The 22,483-nt window shown below is 42.5% G+C and overlaps 1 protein-coding gene across 1 annotated transcript in view; it reads left to right on the top strand.

The window, feature by feature from the left end:
• Nucleotides 1-14,556, top strand: part of GABRB1 (gamma-aminobutyric acid type A receptor subunit beta1) — a 251,244-nt gene extending 236,688 nt beyond the window's left edge. The window contains exon 9 of the mRNA XM_038399630.2: nt 13,847-14,556. Within this exon, the coding sequence (XP_038255558.1) occupies nt 13,847-14,194 (348 nt within the window). The 3' untranslated portion in view covers nt 14,195-14,556. The remainder of the gene's footprint in view (nt 1-13,846) is intronic.
• The last annotated feature ends 7,927 nt before the right edge of the window (nt 14,557-22,483 follow it).

The raw sequence follows: 22,483 nt of genomic DNA, 5'->3' as shown, positions 1-22,483 counted from the left end.
AAGCCATGAAGCTTGATACAGCATTCATCATCCTCTAGATAAATGTACTAACTTGAGTTTCTTTAATCTTTACTGAGCAGTCACCCCCAAGGGATATCACTAATGAAGATTCATGCACATGTGGTCTGTCGTGATTTAGGTCTTAAGCAGCTTCACTGAAGTTTTCTTAGGGTATGTCTACACTACAAAATTAGGTAGATTTTTAGAAATCAATTTTATACAGTCGATTGTGTGTGTCCCCACTAACCACATTAAGTTGGCGGAGTGCTACCGTGGCTAGCATCAACTCATGAAGTGGTGCATTGTGGGTAGCTATCCCACAGTTCCGGCAATCTCCACTGCCTATTGGAATTCTAGGTTAAGCTCCCAATGCCTGATGGGGCAAAAACATTGTCACAGGTGGTTTTGGGTATATGTCGCCCCTCCCTCCCTCCGTGAAAGCAATGGCAGACAATTGTTTTGCGCCTTTTTTCCTGGGTTACCCCTGCAGACACCATACCACAGCAAGCATGGAGCCTGCTCAGCTCACCACTGCTGTTGTGAGCATTGTAAACACCTCGTGCATTATCCTGGAGTATGTGCAGAACCGGGCTAAGAAACGCCAGCACGAGAACATGGACACAGACGTTCCTGAAAGTATGGGCTGTGGCAATTGGGACATTATGGTGGCAGTGGGGCTGGTTGATACTGTGGAATGCCGATTCTGGGCTCGGAAAACAAGCACAGACTGGTAGAACTGCATAGTGTTGCAGGTATGGGATGATTCACAGTAGCTGCAAAACTTTCGCATGCATAAGGCCACTTTCCTTGAACTTTGTGAGTTGCTTTCCCCTGCCCTGAAGCACAGGAATACCAAGATGAGAGCTGCCCTGACAGTTGGGAAGCAAGTGGTGATAGCCCAGTAGAAGCTTGCAACACCTGACTGCTACCGGTCGGTCGGGAATCAATTTGGAGTGGACAAATTTACTGTAGGCGCTGCCAATGCAATCACTGACGTTCTGTTATCAAGGGTAGTGACTCTGGGAAATGTGCAGGTCATACTGAATGGCTTTGCTGCAATGGGGTTCCCTAACTGTGGTGGGGTGATAGATGGAATGCATATCCCTATCTTGGTACTGGACCTCCTTGCCAACCAGTACATAAACCGCATGGGGTACTTTTCAATGATGCTGCAAGCAGTGGTGGATCACAAGGGACCTTTCACCAACATCAACGTGGGATGGCCGGGAAAGGTGCATGACACTCACATCTTTAGGAACTCAGGGCTATTCGAGCATTTGCAAGAAGGGACTTATTTCCCAGACCAGAATATTACCGTTGGGGATGTTGAAATGCCAATAGTTATCCTTGGGGACCCAGCCTATCCCTTGCTCCCATGGCTCATAAAGCCATACAGAGTCAGCCTGGACAGCAGTAAGGAGTTCAACTATTGAGCAAGTGCAAAATGGTGGTAGAATGTGCCTTTGGATGTTTAAAAGCTCGCTGGTGCTGTTTGCTGACTAGGTTAGACTTCAGCGCAACCAACATTCCCATTGTTATTGTTCCTTGCTGTGTGCTCTGTAATATCTGTGAGATTAAGGAGGAGACGTTTATGGTGGGGTGGGAGGTTGAGGCAAATCGCCTGACAGCCGATTTTGAGCAGCCAGACATCAGAGTGATTAGAAGAGCACAGCTAGGCGCACTGCACATCAGAGAGGCTTTGAAAACCAGTTTCATGACTGGCCAAGCTATGGTGTAACAGTTGTGTTTCTCCTTGCTGCACACCCGCCCCCTTTTTTTAATTTTAATTCCCTGTAAGCCAACCACTGTCCCCCCTTTGATCACAGAAAGGAAATAAAGTAACTATTGTTTTGAAACCATGCATTCTTTCTTTATTAATTTTAAAAAAAGAGAGATAACTGACAAGGTAGCCCGGGTGGGGTGGGGTGGGGGAGGAGGGAAGGACAAGGCCACATTGCTTATTGTAGCCACACTACAAATCAAAACTGTTTGAATGACAGCCTTCTGTTGCTTGGGCCATCTTCTGGAGTGGAGTGGCTGGGTGCCCAGAGCCTCCCCCCGTGTTCTTGAGCATCTGTGTGAGGAGGATATGGAACATGCGGAAGAGGGCAGGCGGTTATACAATGGATGCAGTGGTGGTCTGTGCTCTTGTTGGCTTTCCTGCAGCTCCAACAGATGCTGCATCATGTCTGTTTGCTCCGCCATTAGCCTCAGCATCGTCTCCTGCCTCTGCTCTTTGCGCTCGCTTAATGTTTTCTTGGTCTCTGTCACTGAATGCCTCCATGCATTAAGCTGTGCAGGAGGGCTGCATGAGCTCAGAAAACATGTCATTGCGAGTGCGTTTTTTTTGCCTTCTAATCTGCGATAACCTCAGAGATGGAGATGATAGAGGGAGCATAGAAAGATTTGCACCTGGGGAGAGATAAAAAGAGAGAGTAAAATTTAAGATGATACATTTCTGAGAACAAAAAGGGAGAGACTCTTTCACAGTGAATCAAGCAATTCACAGCAGACAGCACATATGCTTTAGGTACAAGGTCGCATTTTGCCTTTTATATTGAGCACCTGCTGGTATGGTGACACATCACAAACAGCTGGGCAACAGAATTTGGTTTCCAGGCAGCCATGGTAAGCCTTTTGGTACGCAGAGTGGGCTTCTTACGCCTTCATAAAATGTGGGAATGGTTTCAAACTGCCATCCTTTCCCATAGCAAGCAATGCCGGTTGGGTTTCACATTTAAAAGGAGGGGCTGCGGTTTTTGGGTGGATGTGCAGCACACACCTCTCCCTACCCCACCGTGTGGCTATTCTCTGGGATGATCCCCTAATCCCTTCCCGCACCGCAGGGCTATTCTCCAGGATGATCCCTTTTAGCCAAGTGCAAACAACCCTTTTACTGTTCCCCTACAAAAATTCCTCTACTTCAGCCAGGTGACCATGAATGATATCACTCTCCTCAGGCTAACACAGAAAGATATAGCCTGAATGTTGCTTGAATGTGACCAAAACCCAGGACCATTCGCTGCCATGCTTTGTGCTTCAGTGATTCCAGACTACTTGCTACTGGCTTGGCGTGGTAAAGTGTCCTACCGTGGAGGATGAAATAAGGCAGCCCTCCCCAGAAGCCTTCTACAAAGACTTTCAGAGTACCTCCAGGAGACCTTCATGGAGATGTCCCTGGAGGATTCCCGCTCCATCCCCAGACATGTTAACAGACTTTTCCAGTAGCTGTACTGGCCACGAATGCATCCCAATTCTTCAGGGAAAATCAAACATTAAAACACTATTGCTTTTAAACGCTGTACTGTAGTTACAAATGTGCGCTCACCAGAGGTGCCTTATCCGGCTTCAGGGTCGGGTATCCCACTTTGGGAGGGTATTGGCTGCAGGGTGATGAAAAGGTCCTGGCTGCCAGGGAGAACGGATTCACCACTTGCCTGCTGCACATTCTCTTCCTCATCCACAAAATCTTCCTCCCTGTTGTGAGAGACTCCCCCCTTGCAGGTGTCCACAGAGAGTGGTGGGGTAGTGGTAGGGTCCCCATCTAGAATGCCATGCAGCTGATCATAGAAGCAACATGTATGGGGCTCTGACCCGGAGTGACCGTTTGCCTCCTTTGTCTTTTGGTAGGCTTGCCTGAGCTCCTTGACTTTTACGCGGCACTGCTGTGTGTCCCTGTTGTAGCTTCTGTCCATCATGCCCTGTGAGATTTTGGCATATATATTATATTAGCATTTCTTCTTTTTGATTGGAGTTCGGCCTGCACAGATTCTTCTCCCCATACAGCAATCAGATCCAGTGTCTCCCTTTCGGTCCATGTTGGAGCTCATTTGTGATTCTGGGGAGACTGCATAGTCACCTGTGCTGCTGAGCTCACCACGCTGACCAAACAGGAAATGAAATTCAAAATTTCCCGGGGCTTTTCCTGTGTACTTGGCTAGTGCATCGGAGTTGAAAGTGCTGTCCAGCGCGGTCACATTGGAGCACTCTGGGATAGCTCCCGGAGGCCAATAACGTCGATTTGCATCTGCACTACCCCAAATTCGACCTAGCAAGGTCGATTTTAGCGCTACTCCCCTCGACGGGGAGGAGTACAGAAGTTGATTTTAAGAGCCCTTTAGGTCGACAGAACGGGGTTGGTTATGTAGATGCATTCATTTTAAGATCAGCCTAACGCGGCTAAATTCGACCTAACCCCGTAGCGTAGACCAGGGCTTAGAGTGAAAAACAGAGTGGACTAAAAAAAAATTGTAAATTCAGCAAAGACTAAAAGTGATGTGTTTTCAACAGTGTTTTCCCCAGAAATTGAAATTGGGGGCGGGGGGTGGAGGTCAGGGCCGATGAGGGGTGAGACCGTGAGGATGAAGACGGGCTGTATGGCACCATAGTAAAACTGAAAAATGTTTAATGACCATTTTTACTAGATTTAATGCATGTTTTAAAAATTACACAAATTAAAGTTGGCTACTCAAGCCTTCTATGAAGTCGTCATCTACATCCTTCTTGGTTTCTTGTTATAATTTTGCACAACTCTGTTAATGAATTTCTTGAATGCAATACGTTCATCTTTGGTGGCTTCTTGTGTGTCCGGTACTTCCATTCCTTCAATTGATATGCTCATTAGGTTATTCACATGATCAGGCAGAAGGCGACTTCTTTCAGAACACAAAATTCTATTCAATGATGAATAAGAATGCTCAACTGTAGCTGTTGTGACTGGGAGTAGCAAGAGATGAATTCCTACTTCTTTCATCCCAGGAAACATAGCATAAAGATCAGGTCGAGCCACTAGTGATGATAAAAAAAGAAGTTGAAGTCAAATCTTCATTCGTTCATTCATTCATATGATATTCCACTCTGTTCAAATTCTCAGCCCCATTGCTGGTAGTGCCTCATTCCACTCAACTGTTGGTGTTTTATAGGACAGGGATCTGTAAAAGCTATGTAGAGGTTGAGTAGAATCTAGAAGTCGCTGTTGTAGATTTTTAAGAATCAAGTCTGTGTACTTTTTCAGTTGTCTAAACAAACACTTCTTGTCCTCTTCACTTAAGGATTCAATATAAATGCTTTCATTAGTCAACTTCTGGACTGAAATCTTTGCTTCTTCCAATACTTTTTCCAATGGACAGCTCTCTGATTGATCCAAATGTAGCTTCTATAGCTGGACAAAGATCTACTACTGTTGACGCAAATGCCTGGATGGCATTGTTTAATGACCAAAGTGGTTTCAACAGTACACTTACAAGAGAAAGAATGACAATAGTCTTCTCTGAACATAATAGCAAAAGTAATCCACCAGCCTCGCTACTTAGATCCATCCCATCTTGGTAGATGCTTTCCAAAGCTAGTAATAACATCTGGAGTAATTTTAAGACTACAGCCAAGTCTTAAATTTCATGAGAAAGCCAGAGGGTTTTCCCAGGTTGGACAAATTGCAAAGCTTTTGACACGGTCTCCCACAGCATTCTTGTCAGCAAGTTAAGGAAGTATGGGCTGGATGAATGCACTATAAGGTGGGTAGAAAGCTGGCTAGATTGTCGGGCTCAACGGGTAGTGATCAATGGCTCCATGTCTAGTTGGCAGCCGGTGTCAAGTGGAGTGCCCCAGGGGTCGGTCCTGGGGCCCGTTTTGTTCAATATCTTCATAAATGATCTGGAGGATGGTGTGGATTGCACTCTCAGCAAATTTGCGGATGATACTAAACTGGGAGGAGTGGTAGATACGCTGGAGGGGAGGGATAGGATACAGAAGGACCTAGACAAATTGGAGGATTGGGCCGAAAGAAATCTAATGAGGTTCAATAAGGATAAGTGCAGGGTCCTGCACTTAGGATGGAAGAATCCAATGCACCGCTACAGACTAGGGACCGAATGGCTCGGCAGCAGTTCTGCGGAAAAGGACCCAGGGGTGACAGTGGACGAGAAGCTGGATATGAGTCAGCAGTGTGCCCTTGTTGCCAAGAAGGCCAATGGCATTTTGGGATGTATAAGTAGGGGCATAGCGAGCAGATCGAGGGACGTGATCGTTCCCCTCTATTCGACACTGGTGAGGCCTCATCTGGAGTACTGTGTCCAGTTTTGGGCCCCACACTACAGGAAGGATGTGGATAAATTGGAAAGAGTACAACGAAGGGCAACAAAAATGATTAGGGGTCTAGAGCACATGACTTATGAGGAGAGGCTGAGGGAGCTGGGATTGTTTAGTCTGCAGAAGAGAAGAATGAGGGGGGATTTGATAGCTGCTTTCAACTACCTGAAAGGGGGTTTCAAAGAGGATGGCTCTAGACTGTTCTCAATGGTAGCAGATGACAGAACGAGGAGTAATGGTCTCAAGTTGCAATGGGGGAGGTTTAGATTGGATATTAGGAAAAACTTTTTCACTAAGAGGGTGGTGAAACACTGGAATGCGTTACCTAGGGAGGTGGTAGAATCTCCTTCCTTAGAGGTTTTTAAGGTCAGGCTTGACAAAGCCCTGGCTGGGATGATTTAACTGGGACTTGGTCCTGCTTTGAGCAGGGGGTTGGACTAGATGACCTTCTGGGGTCCCTTCCAACCCTGATATTCTATGATTCTATGATTCTATGAAATTTGAACTTCAGTCAGTGTCTCTTCTATATTTTCCAAGATATTCAGTTTTTTTGGACTCTTGCTGAAAAAAGAATATAATGAAGAAATTAAATTTATAGCTTTTAAAATGTCTTTTGAAGAGTCTGCAGCTCGTACTAGCACTAGTTGGAGTAGATGGCCTCTGCAGTGTGTATAGGAGAGATTAGGGTTACACTTTTCTCTGAGCAAAGCTTGTACTCCACCATATCTTCCAGAGAAGTTTGCAGCTCCATCAAATGCAAAGCAGCCATCTGTTTGGGGTCCAATTGACAAGCATTTAACTCTTCTAAGATGTGGGTTGTCACAGATGCAGCCAATGCATCTTCCATAACTTGAACATCTAGAAATGCATCTACTGGCCTACCACTAACATCAAGATAATGTACACAGTGACTTAATACCCATTTGCATCAGTGCATTCATCAGCCATGTATGCAAATTTTTTCAATGTGGTGAGAGAGTTCTTCACTTTTTCAACTGTTGAGTCTTTCACTGTTGCACCACATGCTTCTAACCAGTCAATTGAGTTTCCTTGCAGAAAGATATGAGCATTTGCTGGTCTTGTTCGGAACCAGTGTTCAACTTCAGGATGAACAAGAGACAATGCACTTAACATTGGTCTCCAGTTTGTAGTGTGTGGTATCGCTTGCTTAAATAGAAAGTATGATGCCACAGCCACGTTTGTTCGCATGAACTGTGTTATGTCTCCAGCATTCTTAACAGCCTCATTAACATTCACCAGTGTTGTCCTTGGTCTATAGAGACTCAGAGTTCAGAGGTGCTTTCACATCAGTTCACCTCCCAGTTGGGGGGGCAAGAAGGCACCTTGCTTATTCCTCCAGCTGCTCACTGTTCACTCTGGCCACTGTTGTTCATTGTGCCACCGTTCAGGCCATTGCTCTGTTGCCAATGGCCCTGCGCTGTCACCTTCTGCTGCCACCTGCCACTGTGACCTCTGCAAGTTGCTCTCTTGAGGTTCCTCTCAGTGATTTCAGCTGAGCTCTCCATTGAGGAACCTCACTGCTAGTGCAGACTGGGCCTTCTCTTCCACAGAAATACTGTCCCACAGCAGGTCCAAGCACTGAGACCTGATTATCAGTGATTTCAGCTGTAGTGATCACTTAACAAAACAAAAGACTATCCATGGAACCTAATCAGCTCTGTCTTTAAACAGTGGAGAGGGGCAGGTCAAATAGTACTTGCGACTCAGGCAGACCATCAAGCAAAACACCTGCCCTCACCCTCTCTCTTGATGCCCTCAATCAGCACAGTTCTAAGTACAGTTCTACTGCCCTTTACTCATACAATAAGAACAACATTTCATTCCCCCCCCCCGCATTCAAGCGATTTGTAACCCAACCCCAGCCAAAATCTATCACTTGGGTAACACAGCTCTGTTTGCTGGACACCTAGGTAGATTAGGTGTGAATGTAAATACAATCTGTTCCTGATTCCTTTCTCCCCAGCTGCCAGCTCATCACTAGCTATGAGGGAGAGCTCATTTAGACTTTGCTTACAAATCATAATTTGAAATTATTAGGTTGGCCAACATCGCCAAAATGAATGCACTGACATGGTCATAAAAAACAACAGCTGTATAAGGAAGCTAGTCTATGTTCATACTTTTCAAATCTATTACACTTTTTCAGATACACATATTTTATCATACACTTTATATGTTTTTAAAGTGTGTATTAATGTTTCAATTTCAATTCAAATGTCCAAACAATCACTAATTGGCAACACTGCATGTAACTAGTTCACAAAACTGGGGGGATGGGGTGTTGGGGAAATTCAGGGGGGTATAGAGAAATCCCTGGTTTTCACTATAAAGAAATGTTCAATGTAAACTACATCATTTGTTTGAAATGTGAAGGATATTTAAACTTTTATTATTTTTTTTTTTAGAAAGGCTAGTTGATTAACAAGAGATCAGCTCAATCACATTTTATAATTCTCCTTATAAACCGTTTAGGTCATCTTCAGATAACAGCCCAACTGTGTAACTATACTTTATATTTCCATAGCCACTGTCATCAGAGGCTTGCACAGTGTCTTACAAAAGTTAACTTAGGTTCAGATTATCACTGGATAGGGCATTATTATCCCCATTTTATAGATGGTGAAACTAAGACTCAGAGTTTACCCAAGGTAACTCCAAGACTGACCCATCTCTCCGGACTGTCAGTCCTATCCTTTAATCATAGGAACAATCACTCTCTATCTGGATTCCATCCTGCACATGCTTACACACAAACAGTCCCAATGAAGTCATTGTGATGTCTCACAGAAGTAAAATTACAGATCTGTATGTATGTTCTAGATGTAAGGACTTATGCAAATGTCCTTGGCTTACTGTAGGAAATTATTAGTTTACATTCATTCCTAAATGGGCAAAGTTGCATGTAATTCACAAAGCAAAATGTCAGAAATCCATCACTCTACACAGCTTGATTTTCAGACATGACTCAGGGTTTCTGATGTCCCACTTTGAGATGCCTTAAAGAAATCCGCAAAAGAGTTTTCTCTGCAAGGCAAGCATCACTTTAAAATCCTGGCTAACATTTCCAAGGTTGAGTATGTGTGAAGTCAAAATATTTGTAAAGGATAATGGCAACATTTCTCTCCCTAGATAGCATTCTATTCTATTTATAGATCACCAGCAGTATATCTGAAAGGTTATATTGGGAGTTAATCCAAATTAGTAATATGCATTGTGAGGCAGGTCATGGTGCATCCTGCATATCCATTCAGGAGAGTAAGGGAGTCAGGTGTACTCACTCTCTCTTGCAAGTGGATGAAGAGTGAGCAGGCAGAAACATGGAGTGGGCAGAGCCTTGGTTGCATCCCCACAATCTCTAGTATTCTGACCAGCACAAATGTGCCTGTGCACCAGGGGATGTAATCTGCACTAGGTATAGGGCTGGGATGTGTTCCCCAAAATTGAAAGCAGATTATGACCAAGTCAGAATCTGCTTCCTAGGCTGGTCTTGGGACAGCACATTACCCCAGGCACAACCAACTGTTGTCCAGTGTTAGGTCTTGGTGGTGGTAAGATTTTTTAATTATTTTTTTAAAGAAACACTAAATCTACATAGTTTTAATTTGAAATTTATAACAGATATTTCCATCTAAAATTAATGTAGTCAAGGATCGTCTGCAGTGTCATTGTAGCAATGTTGGTCCCAGAATATGAGAGAGACAAGATGGCTGAGGTAATATCTTTTATTGGATCAACTTCTATTGATGGAAATACAAGCTTTGAGCTACATAGAGCTCTTCTTCAGGTCTGGGGACAGAAGCAGAGTGTCTGAGCTAACACACTTTTAAATAAAAGATTCTCTCTGTAGTCAGGTATGACAGTTCTGCAAGCTAGTCTCTTTTGGAGATTTTTTTTGGCGGTTGCCTATTTTTTTCAAGATTCTTGTTATACCTCAGTAATTAAACATCTGCTATACTTTTGATTTTTAAAAAGCAGTATTTTGATCTGAAGTTTAGTACACTCTGAAATGACTATTAAAGACACAGGGGTCAAATCCTCTGATGACTGAGTTCCATATCATTTGATCAGAGAATATATATATAAAAAACTAGTTTGCTTCTCTTTTGGATATTTTTCTTAGAGACCATAAACACTTTGCTATGAATTGTAAGACCTATAATTCTAAGGTGGTGAATTGCTTTGCTGATTATTCAAATCAGCGAGCTTAAAATGATTTAAAAACTCATTTAAAAATGTAACAGGATCATAACATTTAAGTTAAAGCACCAATTCATATGGCACTTGGCTTGCAATAAACTGTGAGCGTATATTAGTTTACAAAGAAGCATCCATATGAATCAATTTAATTGATTCAATTAAATTGGCTCCTAATTGTAATCATTTAAAAATCACTTCTTTTTTAACCTACTAAATGCACAGAATTCTTGCCTGAACCATCCATACCCTAATTTTTTTTACTCTTTATTTCAATAAATCCATTATAAATGTAAAAGTAATTTCTGGATGACATTTCCTTAACTCCAGACATAACCATTTTTCACTTTTGATGGATTCTTCCTTCTCTGATATTTGCATCTCTTTCCTCCTTCAAGAAATTCCATGAAGAAAAACAGAATCCGAAACTTCCAATTCTTTATGGTAACTTTATGGCTTAAAGTCGGGTAGGACAAGAAGTAATGGGCTTAATCTGCAACAGGGGAGATGTAGGTTAGATATCTATGGTCTAACTATACTGGTACTTAAACACTGGAATAGGCTACCAAGGAAGGTTGTGAAATCCCCCTCCCCCCCATGGAGGTTTTTAAGAATGGGTTGAAAAAACACCTGTCAGGGATGGTCTGGGTTTACTTGGTCCTGCCTCAATACAGGGAGCTCTCGAGGTCCCTAAACTTGTATTATATGAGGATCTCAAGTCCTTGAGTCTTTTAAAAGTTAAGTATTTTAAGTTGACTATGAAACACGATGGAAAGCCAATGCAGAAGAAGAGGAGGGATGGGGGATGATGTGCCATAATAATTTGAAGCTAGAAAGTAGCCATTCAGCCATAATTGCATCCTCTGGATTTATCAAATACTGCACTCCAGCTAGGAAAAAAAATCATGACAGTCTTGCCTTGAGATGATTAGAGCATGAACAAATAATTTAGCATGACACTGGAAAAGAGTTTCACTCTGGCAATATTCTTCAAATAGTGATAAAATCATAATCTATAGCTACATGCAACAGGATCAACTATTGAATGTAAGCTTTAAAATTGTATTTTAACATGTTAGAAAAGTCTAGGAGGAGGATCTAAAAGAAAAAAAAGCTGTGAGAACAGCATCCATTACTCAGAAACAATGCAAGAACTGATAGCCTCTTTGTGCAACTGGTATTTCATAAGAGTTGTTGGAAGTTCCTAATACAGAGGTTCGCTGACCTTCCCATTGTGAGGCCCACACATTAAAAAAAATAAAAACAAAAAATAAAGATTTTCTTGGGGACACCTTTCCTTGCCATTTATTATTCTGCAGACTGTGCACTGATTCACAACTGCATGACATTCCTGTAGCAACTACAGCAATTGCTATCACAGAAAAATAATATTAAGGATGTATTTAATGTATTTTGTCATATTTTAATGACTGGAGACAAGCAAACCCAACACTGTGGACCTAATCCCATTACCTACTGGCATCAATGATAAGACTCCCACTGAAGGCCAGGCCCAAGTGACCATCCAGTTCTCTGCAGACCACCAGATGTTGCTCCACAGATCACCAGTAGTCCACTGACCACTTTGGGAGTCTCTTCCCTAATCTTTACAAATACTGGAGTGACCTGTAGAAATTGAAGAAATGAGTTTCTGAGTGTTCCAAGGAAACAAAGTAGCTTGGGTCCCTGTTCAATCAGTGGGAAGAGAATAGCTTTGATACTCAAAACTGAAAGAAGAGATTTCAAAAATCGTATGTCTGATGTCTATTTTCTGAATGAATTAGGGTGACCAGTTTTTGACCGAAAAGTCTGGTCGAAAAGGGGACCTGCTAGTGTCTGGTCAGATCTACTGACTGGACACCTAAAGTACGGTTACTGCAGGCAGGAGAAGCAGGGAGGGGCTGAGTCATCACCCTCGCCAGCCCTTACTCAGCCAAGGCTGCTTCCTACCTGCATTGGGCAGCTGCAGCTCCCAGCCCAGCTCTGCAGGCAAGTCCATCCTGACCCACACAGGAAGTGGGGAGAGGGTAAAAGCAGTAAGCAATGGAAGGAGGCGGAAAGAGGAGCAAACGGGGGGCAGGGTTTTGGGGGAAGGGGTGGGACAGGAGTGGGGCCTTGTCCTCAGGGGGAAGGTGTGGGGCAGGGGAGGTTCTGGACTCCTGCTGGAGTGTCTGGTTTTTAAATATTGGCAAATTGGCAAAAATAAAAATTGGCAAAGTTGGCAATCCTAGAATGAATCTTTGTCTAATATGAACTATTATAGGAGATTTCTCAAATATTTATATTCCTAACACTTCCCAAAATTAGAACATTATCCTGGAGAGCCAAAAGCATTCCTACACCAATAGAAGTTTTACCACTCAGGAGTACATGCAAATTTGAGAAGGGTAAAGAGTGGGGGAGGATGTCATTTGTGACCATTTTAGTGAATATAAAATCAATATTCAATTTGGCCCAGCTGCACCCCTTTTTGTTTGCTTTTCATTCACAGCCAGTTTGGGAGGTGGTTTGCAAAGGACTATGTTACCAACATGAACAAGGGTTCTGAGATGCATACAGGGCTGTAGTATTTGTTATTTGTTCCAGAAGTGCTAACTCCTTTTGTAAATTTCGGGTCACCTAATGCAGGAGCAGCAACAATGCTATGTACTGTAGGTGACCAATCATGACAGCATAAATAATGAATATCAAATAAGTGAAAATATAGTTGAAACAACTAATTCAGGAACAGGTTGAAATGCATCCACATTAAGCATCCATTGAACATTTTAGTACATTTGTAAAACAAAACTGAAGTTTGTTCACGCTAATTCACACATAGAATCAACTCTTTGCTAAAAAACAGCTCACCTGCCTCTCCTACCCATACATTGGCAGCCTATGTATTTTAATATCCAGACTTTAAATCTATGCAGGACAATATACATTTATACTTATTTCTATCACTACAAAAGATGGCTAATACGCATTCTGCTGGAGCTGGTTGATAAGACACATCCATAGCCTGGGACATTTTTCTTGGGAAGGAAGCCCACTGTCATGAACCATAGCAACAATAAGTTTTAGAAATGAGCACACAGCCCTGAAACTGTAAAACAAACAAAAAAAAAGACAGAAAAATTGTATGTTCAGCATAAGTACATGACAATGTCAGCATGACCTGACACCCTTTGTTAAGTGGATGTCACATTTTTATAACAAAGATTGAGCCTTAAAGGTAAAACCAGGAGAATTTTAGAAAGGGGAACAACTGTGCCCTATAATTGAATGAAGCAATCCCCAAACCAAGATACCATCTCATGATAAAATATATTTAACCACTAAACAATTAATTTCATCTTTAGCATCAGGCAGATGAGGAATAGTAACAATATCTTCAGATAATACTTATCTTTAATCGTACTGATGTTCTACCCTTCCTGAAGCAGCTTCCTCATTTGTAAAATCAAGTGAAATTTGCAAATTTGCAAGAGGAAAAAAATATGCTGATGCAATAATAACTAACTAGATAAATTATCTAAACTACATTCCTTTCTTGCCACAGGTTGATGCCCAGGGAAACATTCTTCTTACGACTCTGGAATTAAGAAATGAGATCAGCAGCTCAGAAGTGATCACAGGTATCAGTGACCCAAGAGCCACCATGTATTCATATGACAGTGCCAGCATCCAGTACAGAAGACCCATATCATGCAGAGAACTCTACAGCAGAAGCACTTTGGACAGGCATATGGTTCATAAAAAGGGGCGCTTACGGAGAAGAGCATCACAGCTCAGAGTCAAAATCCCAGACCTGACAGATGTTAATTCTATAGACAAATGGTCAAGGATGGTCTTTCCTATCACATTTATTATTTTCAATGTAGTTTATTGGCTTTACTATGTCCATTAATGTATGTACCTATCACCTCATCCCTAGATTTATTTTCTTCCCTTCATTTTGTTAACTCTCAAGGACTGCAGTAGCCATAATGCTACATTTCCAAGGTAAGATACTGAGCCATTGAACCGTTCGTTTAAAAGAAAAAAACAAACATTTAGCCATGTTCACTTCAGAAGAGTACAGTGTCTACTCCAGCATACTGTTATTTGAGATCTGTTCTTAAAGAGCATTGTCAACAAGGAAATAAGCACTATTTCTTTACTTAACCAAAAAAATTGTGTATCTTCCATGATATTTTCCTACTTTTTTTTTAATCTGGATTTTTTTAAGTTAATAAAAGACCTCCTTTTTTCCACCACATTCTGGTAGAATAACACTTGTCAAACAAGGCTGTGTAGTGTCTCAAATCGGGCACTTGACAAGTTACAGCTTTCCAGCATAAACAGGACTCAAAGACACGTGGAAAAATACTTGTTATAAAGACTATGTCTAATTTATATAAAGTACTATTCAAAAGTGAGTACTCATGCTAGCGCTGGCCTTTGACAATGGTTTGCAGGAAGTACCAGTCAAGGGTACATAAGACCCAACTATCAATTTACCATAAGGCTATAATTTTCAAAGGAGCATAAGGGAGCTAGATGACCAAATCAGGGTCACTGGAACCGGGAGCCAGAGGCCCCTAGCTCCATCATTTTAAAAATGGACGGCTATGCCCTCCCACTTTTTACTGGCTGTAAGGGCAAGTGATGGGGGGAGGAGTTTCAGGGGGAAGAGGCGGAGTTGGGGTGGGGCCTTGGGGGGGGGGGGAAGAGGCAGAGCAGGGGTAGGACCATGATTCAGGCACCAGTGGCTCTTCACTTCTAGGGAGCTTCCACCACTCCTGGCTCAAATCCTATTGAAATTCTATCAGGCAAATGGCTGATCTGGTCTTACCTGGAATTCTGTTATTTCCATGAAGGAGTGAAGTAGAGAATTGAAAACAACATTTTGTAATTTGGAATTTTGTATTAAAAAATATTAAATGGATTAATTCTAGGTAGTTACTAAGCATTTTACTAAGGAATAGTCTAAACTGAGGAGGATTTTGCCTTCTCTCTCATCTCTCCCTTTATTTAGGGATTGCTTCATATTTTTCCCACTTGTTTTACTTGGCTGCTTAGTACAACAGCTCTACTTCAGGAGGACAATGTAGGTTAATCTTCTTTTTGTGATGGAAAAATTTCATCAAGTTTTTAGGAAAGCAAGATGCACAGGCTGAACAATGGTGCATAACTATGAAGATTATGTCAACTGCCGTTCATACTAATAAAAACAAATATTGAGATAAATACCACAGGTAATTAAAAAGCAGGTGGCTAACAAAGATTACCCTTAACAGGAGCCAGGTAAAAGCTTTCATAACTGATCTCCATTGAACTGGAATGGATTCCTATTCTCAATCTGGTGGCCTTACCGCCAGTTGACATGTCATTTAGTATGGTTTTGTCGTTAATGACAAGGCAATCTAAAAGTTATTTTTTGACATTCATCCTAAGGATTGACCTTTCTTCCAACTCAGAGAACAGGCTCCTGTGGCCCTTTCCTCCACTCTAGCAGCATAAAGAAATCATAAAGGGCCCTCTGAGGAATTCCCCAGCTGCAGGAGAGGTATGGAGTTAAACACAGCCATAGACTACGGGACAGAAAAGGGCCACATCAGAGGCAGAAGTGTCCATAGCTTGCTATGCTAGAGAAATTCTGGGCTGTGGAGCAGCCCACACACAGCCACTTAAGGCGGCAGTAAGTTAGAGGAGCCTTTGAGGCTACTCCAACCCCAGAGCACCCCAAATTCCAAGCACAGAGGTGGCCTAAAGTCACCTTTGCAATCAGTCCTCCTGGACTGCATCTTCTTTGTTGTGACTTCTGAGAGGTGCAGCACAATATCACACCCCAAACCTAGATCTTACCCATCAACCACAAAAAAGCAGAACATGTAATTAGTGTTGCCAGGTGTCCGGTTTTCAAACAGAATGCCTGGTCAAAAAGGGACATCCGGTCAGCACCACCAACTGGGCTGTTAGAAGTCTGGTCAGCGGTGCTGCAGGTGTAAAGCAGGCTAGTCTCTACCCGTCCTAGCACCACTCTGCGCCCTAGAAGCGGCCAGCAGGTTCAGCTCCCGAGGCAGGGGGGCCACGGGGCTCCACCCCTAGCACCAGCTCCACACTCCCATTGCCTGAGAACCACAGCCAATGGGAGCTGGGAGGGGGGGTGCCTGCAGGTGAGATCAGCACACAAAGTATCGTGGCCCCCCTGCCTAGGAGCCAGACCTACTGGCCACTTCTGGGGCACAGCGCGGTGCCAGGATAGGTAGGGAGCCTGCCTTAGCCTCGCTGCGCTGCAGACCAGGAGCCACCCAAGGTAAGCCCGCATCCCAACCCTGAACCCCAATCCCCTCCCCCAGCCCTGAGCCCCCCAAACCTGGAGCCCCCTCCCACACCCCAGAGCTGCACCCCCTACAACACCCCAACCCCATCTCAACCCACTGCCTCCTCCTGCACTCCGAATCCCTCAGCCCCACATCCCCCTCCTGCACCCCAAAGCTTTGCCACAGCCCAGTGAAAGTGAGTGAAGTGGGGGAGAGTGAGCCACTGAGGGAAGGTGAATGTAGTGAAGGGGGGACAGGGCCTTGGAGAAGGGGCGGGGCTAGGGTGTTTGGTTTGTGCAATTAGAAAATTGGCAACCCTACATGTAATGGAATCTCTGAAAGTAAAAGTTCTAACTGTGGAGGGCCTGGATTAGTTACTACTGGTGTGGAAATTGCAACAGAAGAGCTTTGCTGAGTTTATTGCAGTTTTTACAGCAAAACACTCACAAGACAAAAAAAAGGATGCAATCCAGTAAAACCTGACATTTTGTGCAAATTGATATTATTAAAGATAAATGCAACCCAAGTCAAAATATCACTTCTGATCATAAATATGAACTCTGTAGTCAGCCCCACAGCCTAAAATGAGTCCAGATTTTTTTTTAAAACAATGAAAGCTTGCACTGCCCTAGCAATCTGAAATGAAAATCCGCATATAGTGCTTCCTTTTACCCAAAATTACAGACTTTAGCCAATACCAGGTTTGCAGGCTGTTTTGCTAAAGACGATTTTCATAGTAAGTAACAAGAATTCTTTGGGATGTGATAACATTCCATCAACAAGGCATACAAAACACAGAAAAATTGTGTGTTATAAATGACATGGGATTTTTCTGTCTCAAAAATGTTTGAGTTAAGCTGAGGTACAGAGTGATAAACATGGCTTTTCCTGTAAATTCAAAATGCACAAAATACATGCACCAATGAATAGTGCATGGTGTTCGAATCAAACAAACATGTACTGAACCTAGTACAAGTAGGAGTTATCAGCAACTGCTACTTTCCATTTCCAAACATCTCAGACTTCATTCTCTACTTTCTATAGGCTGCATTTCTTTAGAATACAACATACTATGTTTTGTAACATCCTGGCACACAGAATATTAGAAATATAGGGCTGGAAGGGACCTTGATTACTCATCCTGTCCAGCACCCTGCATGGAGGCAGAACCAAGTAAACCTAGACGATCCCAGTCAAACCCCTTCCTAAAATCCTCCAGTGATGGGGATTCCACATCCTCCCTTGGAAACTTATTCCAGTGCTTAACTACCCTTATAGTTAGCAAGTTTTTCCTAATATCTAACCTGAAATCTCTCTTGCCACAGATTAAGCCCATTATTTCTTATCCCACCTTCTGTGGACCTGGAGAACAATTAATCATCATCCTTCTTTATAATTGCCTTTAACGTATTTGAAGATTTATCAGGTCCCCTCTAAATCGTCTTTCCTCAAGATTAAAAACATGCTGGGTTGTTTAACCTTTCCTCATAAGTCAGGTTTTCCAAACAAACATTTTATCATTTTTATTGCTCTCCTCTGGACTCTCTAATTTGTCCGCATCTCTTTTAGTGTGTGGCACCCAGAACTACAAGATAATATTCCAGCTGAAGCTTCACCAGTGCTGAGTAGAGTGGTACAATTACCTCCCATGTTTTACATACAACACTGCTGTTAATACACCCCAAAGTGATATTTGCATTTTTCACAACTACATCACAGTGTTGGCTCATATTCAATTTGTGATCCACTATACCCCCCCAGATCCTTTTCAGTAGCACTACCTCCAATTATTCCCCATTTTGTAGTTGTGCATTTGATTTTTCCTTCCTAAATGTAGTACTTTGCCCTTCTCTTTAATGAATTTCATCTCGATTTCAGACCAATCATCCCATTTCTAAAGGTCAATTTGAATTCTAATCCTGTCCTCCAAAGGGCTAGCAACCCTTCCCAGCCTGGTGTCATCTGCAAATTTTATAAGCATACTCTCCACTCCATTATACAAGTCATTAATGAAGATATTAATTACTACGAGACACAGGACAGACCTCTGTGGGACTCTGAAAAATACAGGCCCCAGTCTGACAGTGAACCATTGAACACTATTCTTTGAGTATGATCTTTCAGCCAGTTATACACCTAATAGTAATCTCATCCGGACCACATTTCCCTAGTTTATGAGAACGTCATGAGGGACTAAGATATACAAGCTCCCCTCCTATCCACTCGGCCAGTAACCCTGTCAAAGGACCTAAGAAGTCAAACTCTATCCTTCCCCAGGATGATTTGGGGAACTCTGAGTGCTCCTCCCCACCAGCACCCCCTAAGGCAGGGAAGCATTCACACTCTTTGTTGTTAATACAAATATTTAATCAGAAATTATTCAGGTTTTTGCTCCCATGAACCAGACACAGGGTTGCCACCTCTGAGATGCGGAAAAAACAGCAACTACCTGCCACAACCAACAGAAACTGGCCACTGGTCACCAACTCCCCTTCCCCTCAGCAAAAAGAGTCCTAAGGCCGACTATAGCTAAATTATTGCTAAAATGTTTTAGAGAACCATTTTACATAAAAAAACAAACACAAATGTGTATTTTTATGATATTTTCTTACCTTATCCTAACACAACTCTGCAGTGCAGGCCACAGGGCTGTGAACTGAAGAGTAAACTGATGTATCCCAAGTGAAAAAAAGGGCATATCAAATTTTTTCATCAGCAAGTCAGTACAAAAAGCAGCCAGGAGGCAACCCTAATGAGATGACCAAGATTAAGCTCCAGCTTCAGTGAATTAAGTTTTGTGGTATTAATGGATTTACAAAACCACCCAAACTTTGTAAAAATGTAAAGCTCATAGAACTTGTGAATGGTTAAATGAGCTGCATGATAGCAAACATTCAAATACAACCACCACATAACACAGGGCCACTCTGTGAATATGTCCAGTTCTTGTTAGGAAAAGAGAAAGGGATGCAAAAACAAAGTATGAAAGACACTATTGTGCAAAATTCTGGAATTGTGTGACTTTGAACCATGAAGTGAAGAGCTGAGAAAAAGGTGTGTGAATGAAAGAGCGAGAGTCTCAAGTTTAAGGATCCCCAACACCCTTCTCCAGTCATTTACATCCCATTTTTGCCATGGAAAGTAGCATCTTGCCATATAAAAGTTCCTCACATGTTCAAGCTAAACAAAGCAGGGTACATGATTTTAAAAAGGCAAGAATATCTTATTAAGAAACATAAGAATTGCCCAATCAATTGCTGTTTTAAAATATATATTTTAAAGTTCAACATAAAATAGAGTTGTCCTATGTAGCTGTAAGCTGGGTAATATGTGCCAGCTTGTGTCTGATCTTCTGTGGGTGGGCAAGGGGACTGGCACACCCAAGAGGCCTATCCACCCCTCTTTATACACCCTCAGGGATGACATAATAACAGTCTTTGCATTCCATAAAATACAGCTGCGTGAAACTAGCTCCCACAGTCATTCATCACAATGACAGGCCTTATTGCTAGGCACAAGGGGGAGCACATCCTGGGCCTTGTAACAAGGTGGGTCAGTGGCTGCACTCCTCCTCGAGCGGTTACACCTCCACGCCAGGACTCAGGTGCAGCTGTGTCTGTGAAACACAATCAAGGTCTGGCTCTATGCGCTATTCACCCTCTTGTATTATCATACATTAAATGGGCCAAAAACTGTGCTGACTTTCACAGTGCTCAGTGGTGTTGCAAGGGATGTAAATATTACAGAATTTGTCCCAATACATGTTCAACAAAGACGACATTCCATAATACATGTGAAATACATATCAAAAAGACAAAACAGAATTCTCTGTTGATAACATACCGAGCACGACCTCCAATTGCATGTACAAAATGACTATAAATTCACATAAACTGATTCATCAACTGCGAATCGCCAAAAAAATTAGTCTGTGACACCAATCCACCCTCAAAAGGCTTGAGTTAGGCCTTACAACATGCTCTGAAAGTCATTTTTCAGGTCTTTCAAACCAAGAAGAGAAAATGAATTCCAGTGGCGAGCCCATTGCTGAAGACACCCTGTGTCTCCAGCCTCAAAGAAAATCAAATCTATGCACTATCAGATCAAGTGACCCAGCTAATCTGAACTGCCGGGCCCAGGGCATGAGGGGAGCATGAAGAGAGAGGAAGTTTGCAGGATACACAGGACTCAAACCATAAATCTAACTCAACACCTTAAATTGCACCTGGAAATAAACTGGAAGATGACAATTCATTCTGTGGCACTAAGGTGTAAGGTGCTCCATACACAAAACATTTAAAGTGAGCAAGCAGATAGAATCTGCACTAACTGAAGTTTCCCAGTGGTCTTCAAGGATAGGCCCAGGTAGACCACATTCCAAAAATCCCATCTAGAGTTGATAAAGTAATTACTACATCAAAGTCCCGATTAGGAAGGAGTTGCAACTTCCTCACCAACCAATGAAGGAAAAAAGCCCTCTGGATCACTATTGTAATCTGGACATCTAGAAGCAGCCACAAATCCATTGACTCCCAGATCGCAAACATTAGTAACAAACAGTAGGCATTTGCCTTCTATTAAAAGAGCAGATATCATTTCCACCACCCCCACCAGCATTTCTTTCTTATAAACTTCTACTATCAGCTATGTCTTATCTATATTGTTTCACCCAGCTAGATTTTATCCAAATACCACACCCTAGGAAAACAATCAGTCATACTATGGAGTTCCAATGAAAGAGACATAGAGACGAGTGTCATCAGCATACTGAAGGCACTGCAAACCCAAACCATTTCCCCTGGTGACTTCTGACACAGACTAAAATAGGCAGGTGACAAAATAGAGCACTGTGGTACCCTGCTTAGAAAAGACCAAACTCTAGTCTCACTCTGAGCAGATTTATCCAAAACACTAAACTCTACACCTGAGTAGAGGCAACCATTTTTTCCCAAGCGATCTGTCACCTGGAAGAGCTCCATTTATTGGGATTTTCTAGAACATAATGGCGAAGAAGCTATTCTTTGCTTCTATTGTAGCCAGGGCATAGGATTGAATTAATTCAGAATACAATTTCTGCTAATGGTAGTTTCTTTCATTCTTGCTTCATCTATCACAAGTGCACAACAGTGACTTGTAAGGATGGAACAAAGGGATGGGAAACATGATGGAGAAAGCAGTCACTGAGGATGTGAAAACCTAAGGAGTAGAACTATGAAAGGAATAATTGAATAATCTATGTTATTTGCATTCAAACTCCTTATTGAGTTATATTTAAAGTCTTAGGGGAAAACAGAACCCAATTATAGTGTACACATTGCAGCGTTGGCTTGTCCCCCTACCTTGTAACTACCCTTTTCTTTAAAAACAGAGACAGGAATTCTTACCTTGAGGCAGCATTCTGGCAAAATTTTCTCTATAATCAGGGTAGACCAGTGTTTGCTGCTAGTTGCTGGACTTCATTTTGGGTCATATAAGGGGACTTGTAAGTGCTGCTATTTATACCTTTGTACAGTACCACCTAGTGCTAGGAATGCAGTATTGCAAAGGCAGCACCACTGCAGCTTCCCATTTAAACTAATTGGCTAAAGTAAGGGGCTGAGATAAGAGACTATAAAGCTGGTTTCCAACACTAGACACATATTTTTGGGTGGGCTTTAGTCTAGTTTGAGAACTTGTTTTAGTCTTGGGAACTCATTGTAGTATAAGAGTGTTGCCTTAGTGAGAAGCTCGGCCTAGATTAGGTCCTAGTGTTGGTTAGATTTTTAGCTAAGGGTTTTAGTTGTATTCTGGACCTTAAATCTGGATTTTATAAAGGGGTGGCTACATAGTGTGGGGGTGCTGAAGCACCCCCAGGTTTTATGCAGGGCTGCTGACTCCGTGCCCTGCTCCCC

The sequence above is a fragment of the Dermochelys coriacea genome, chromosome 4 (assembly GCF_009764565.3).
Source record: "Dermochelys coriacea isolate rDerCor1 chromosome 4, rDerCor1.pri.v4, whole genome shotgun sequence".
Lineage (NCBI taxonomy): Eukaryota > Metazoa > Chordata > Testudines > Dermochelyidae > Dermochelys > Dermochelys coriacea.
This window is presented reverse-complemented; position numbering and strand designations above follow the sequence as displayed.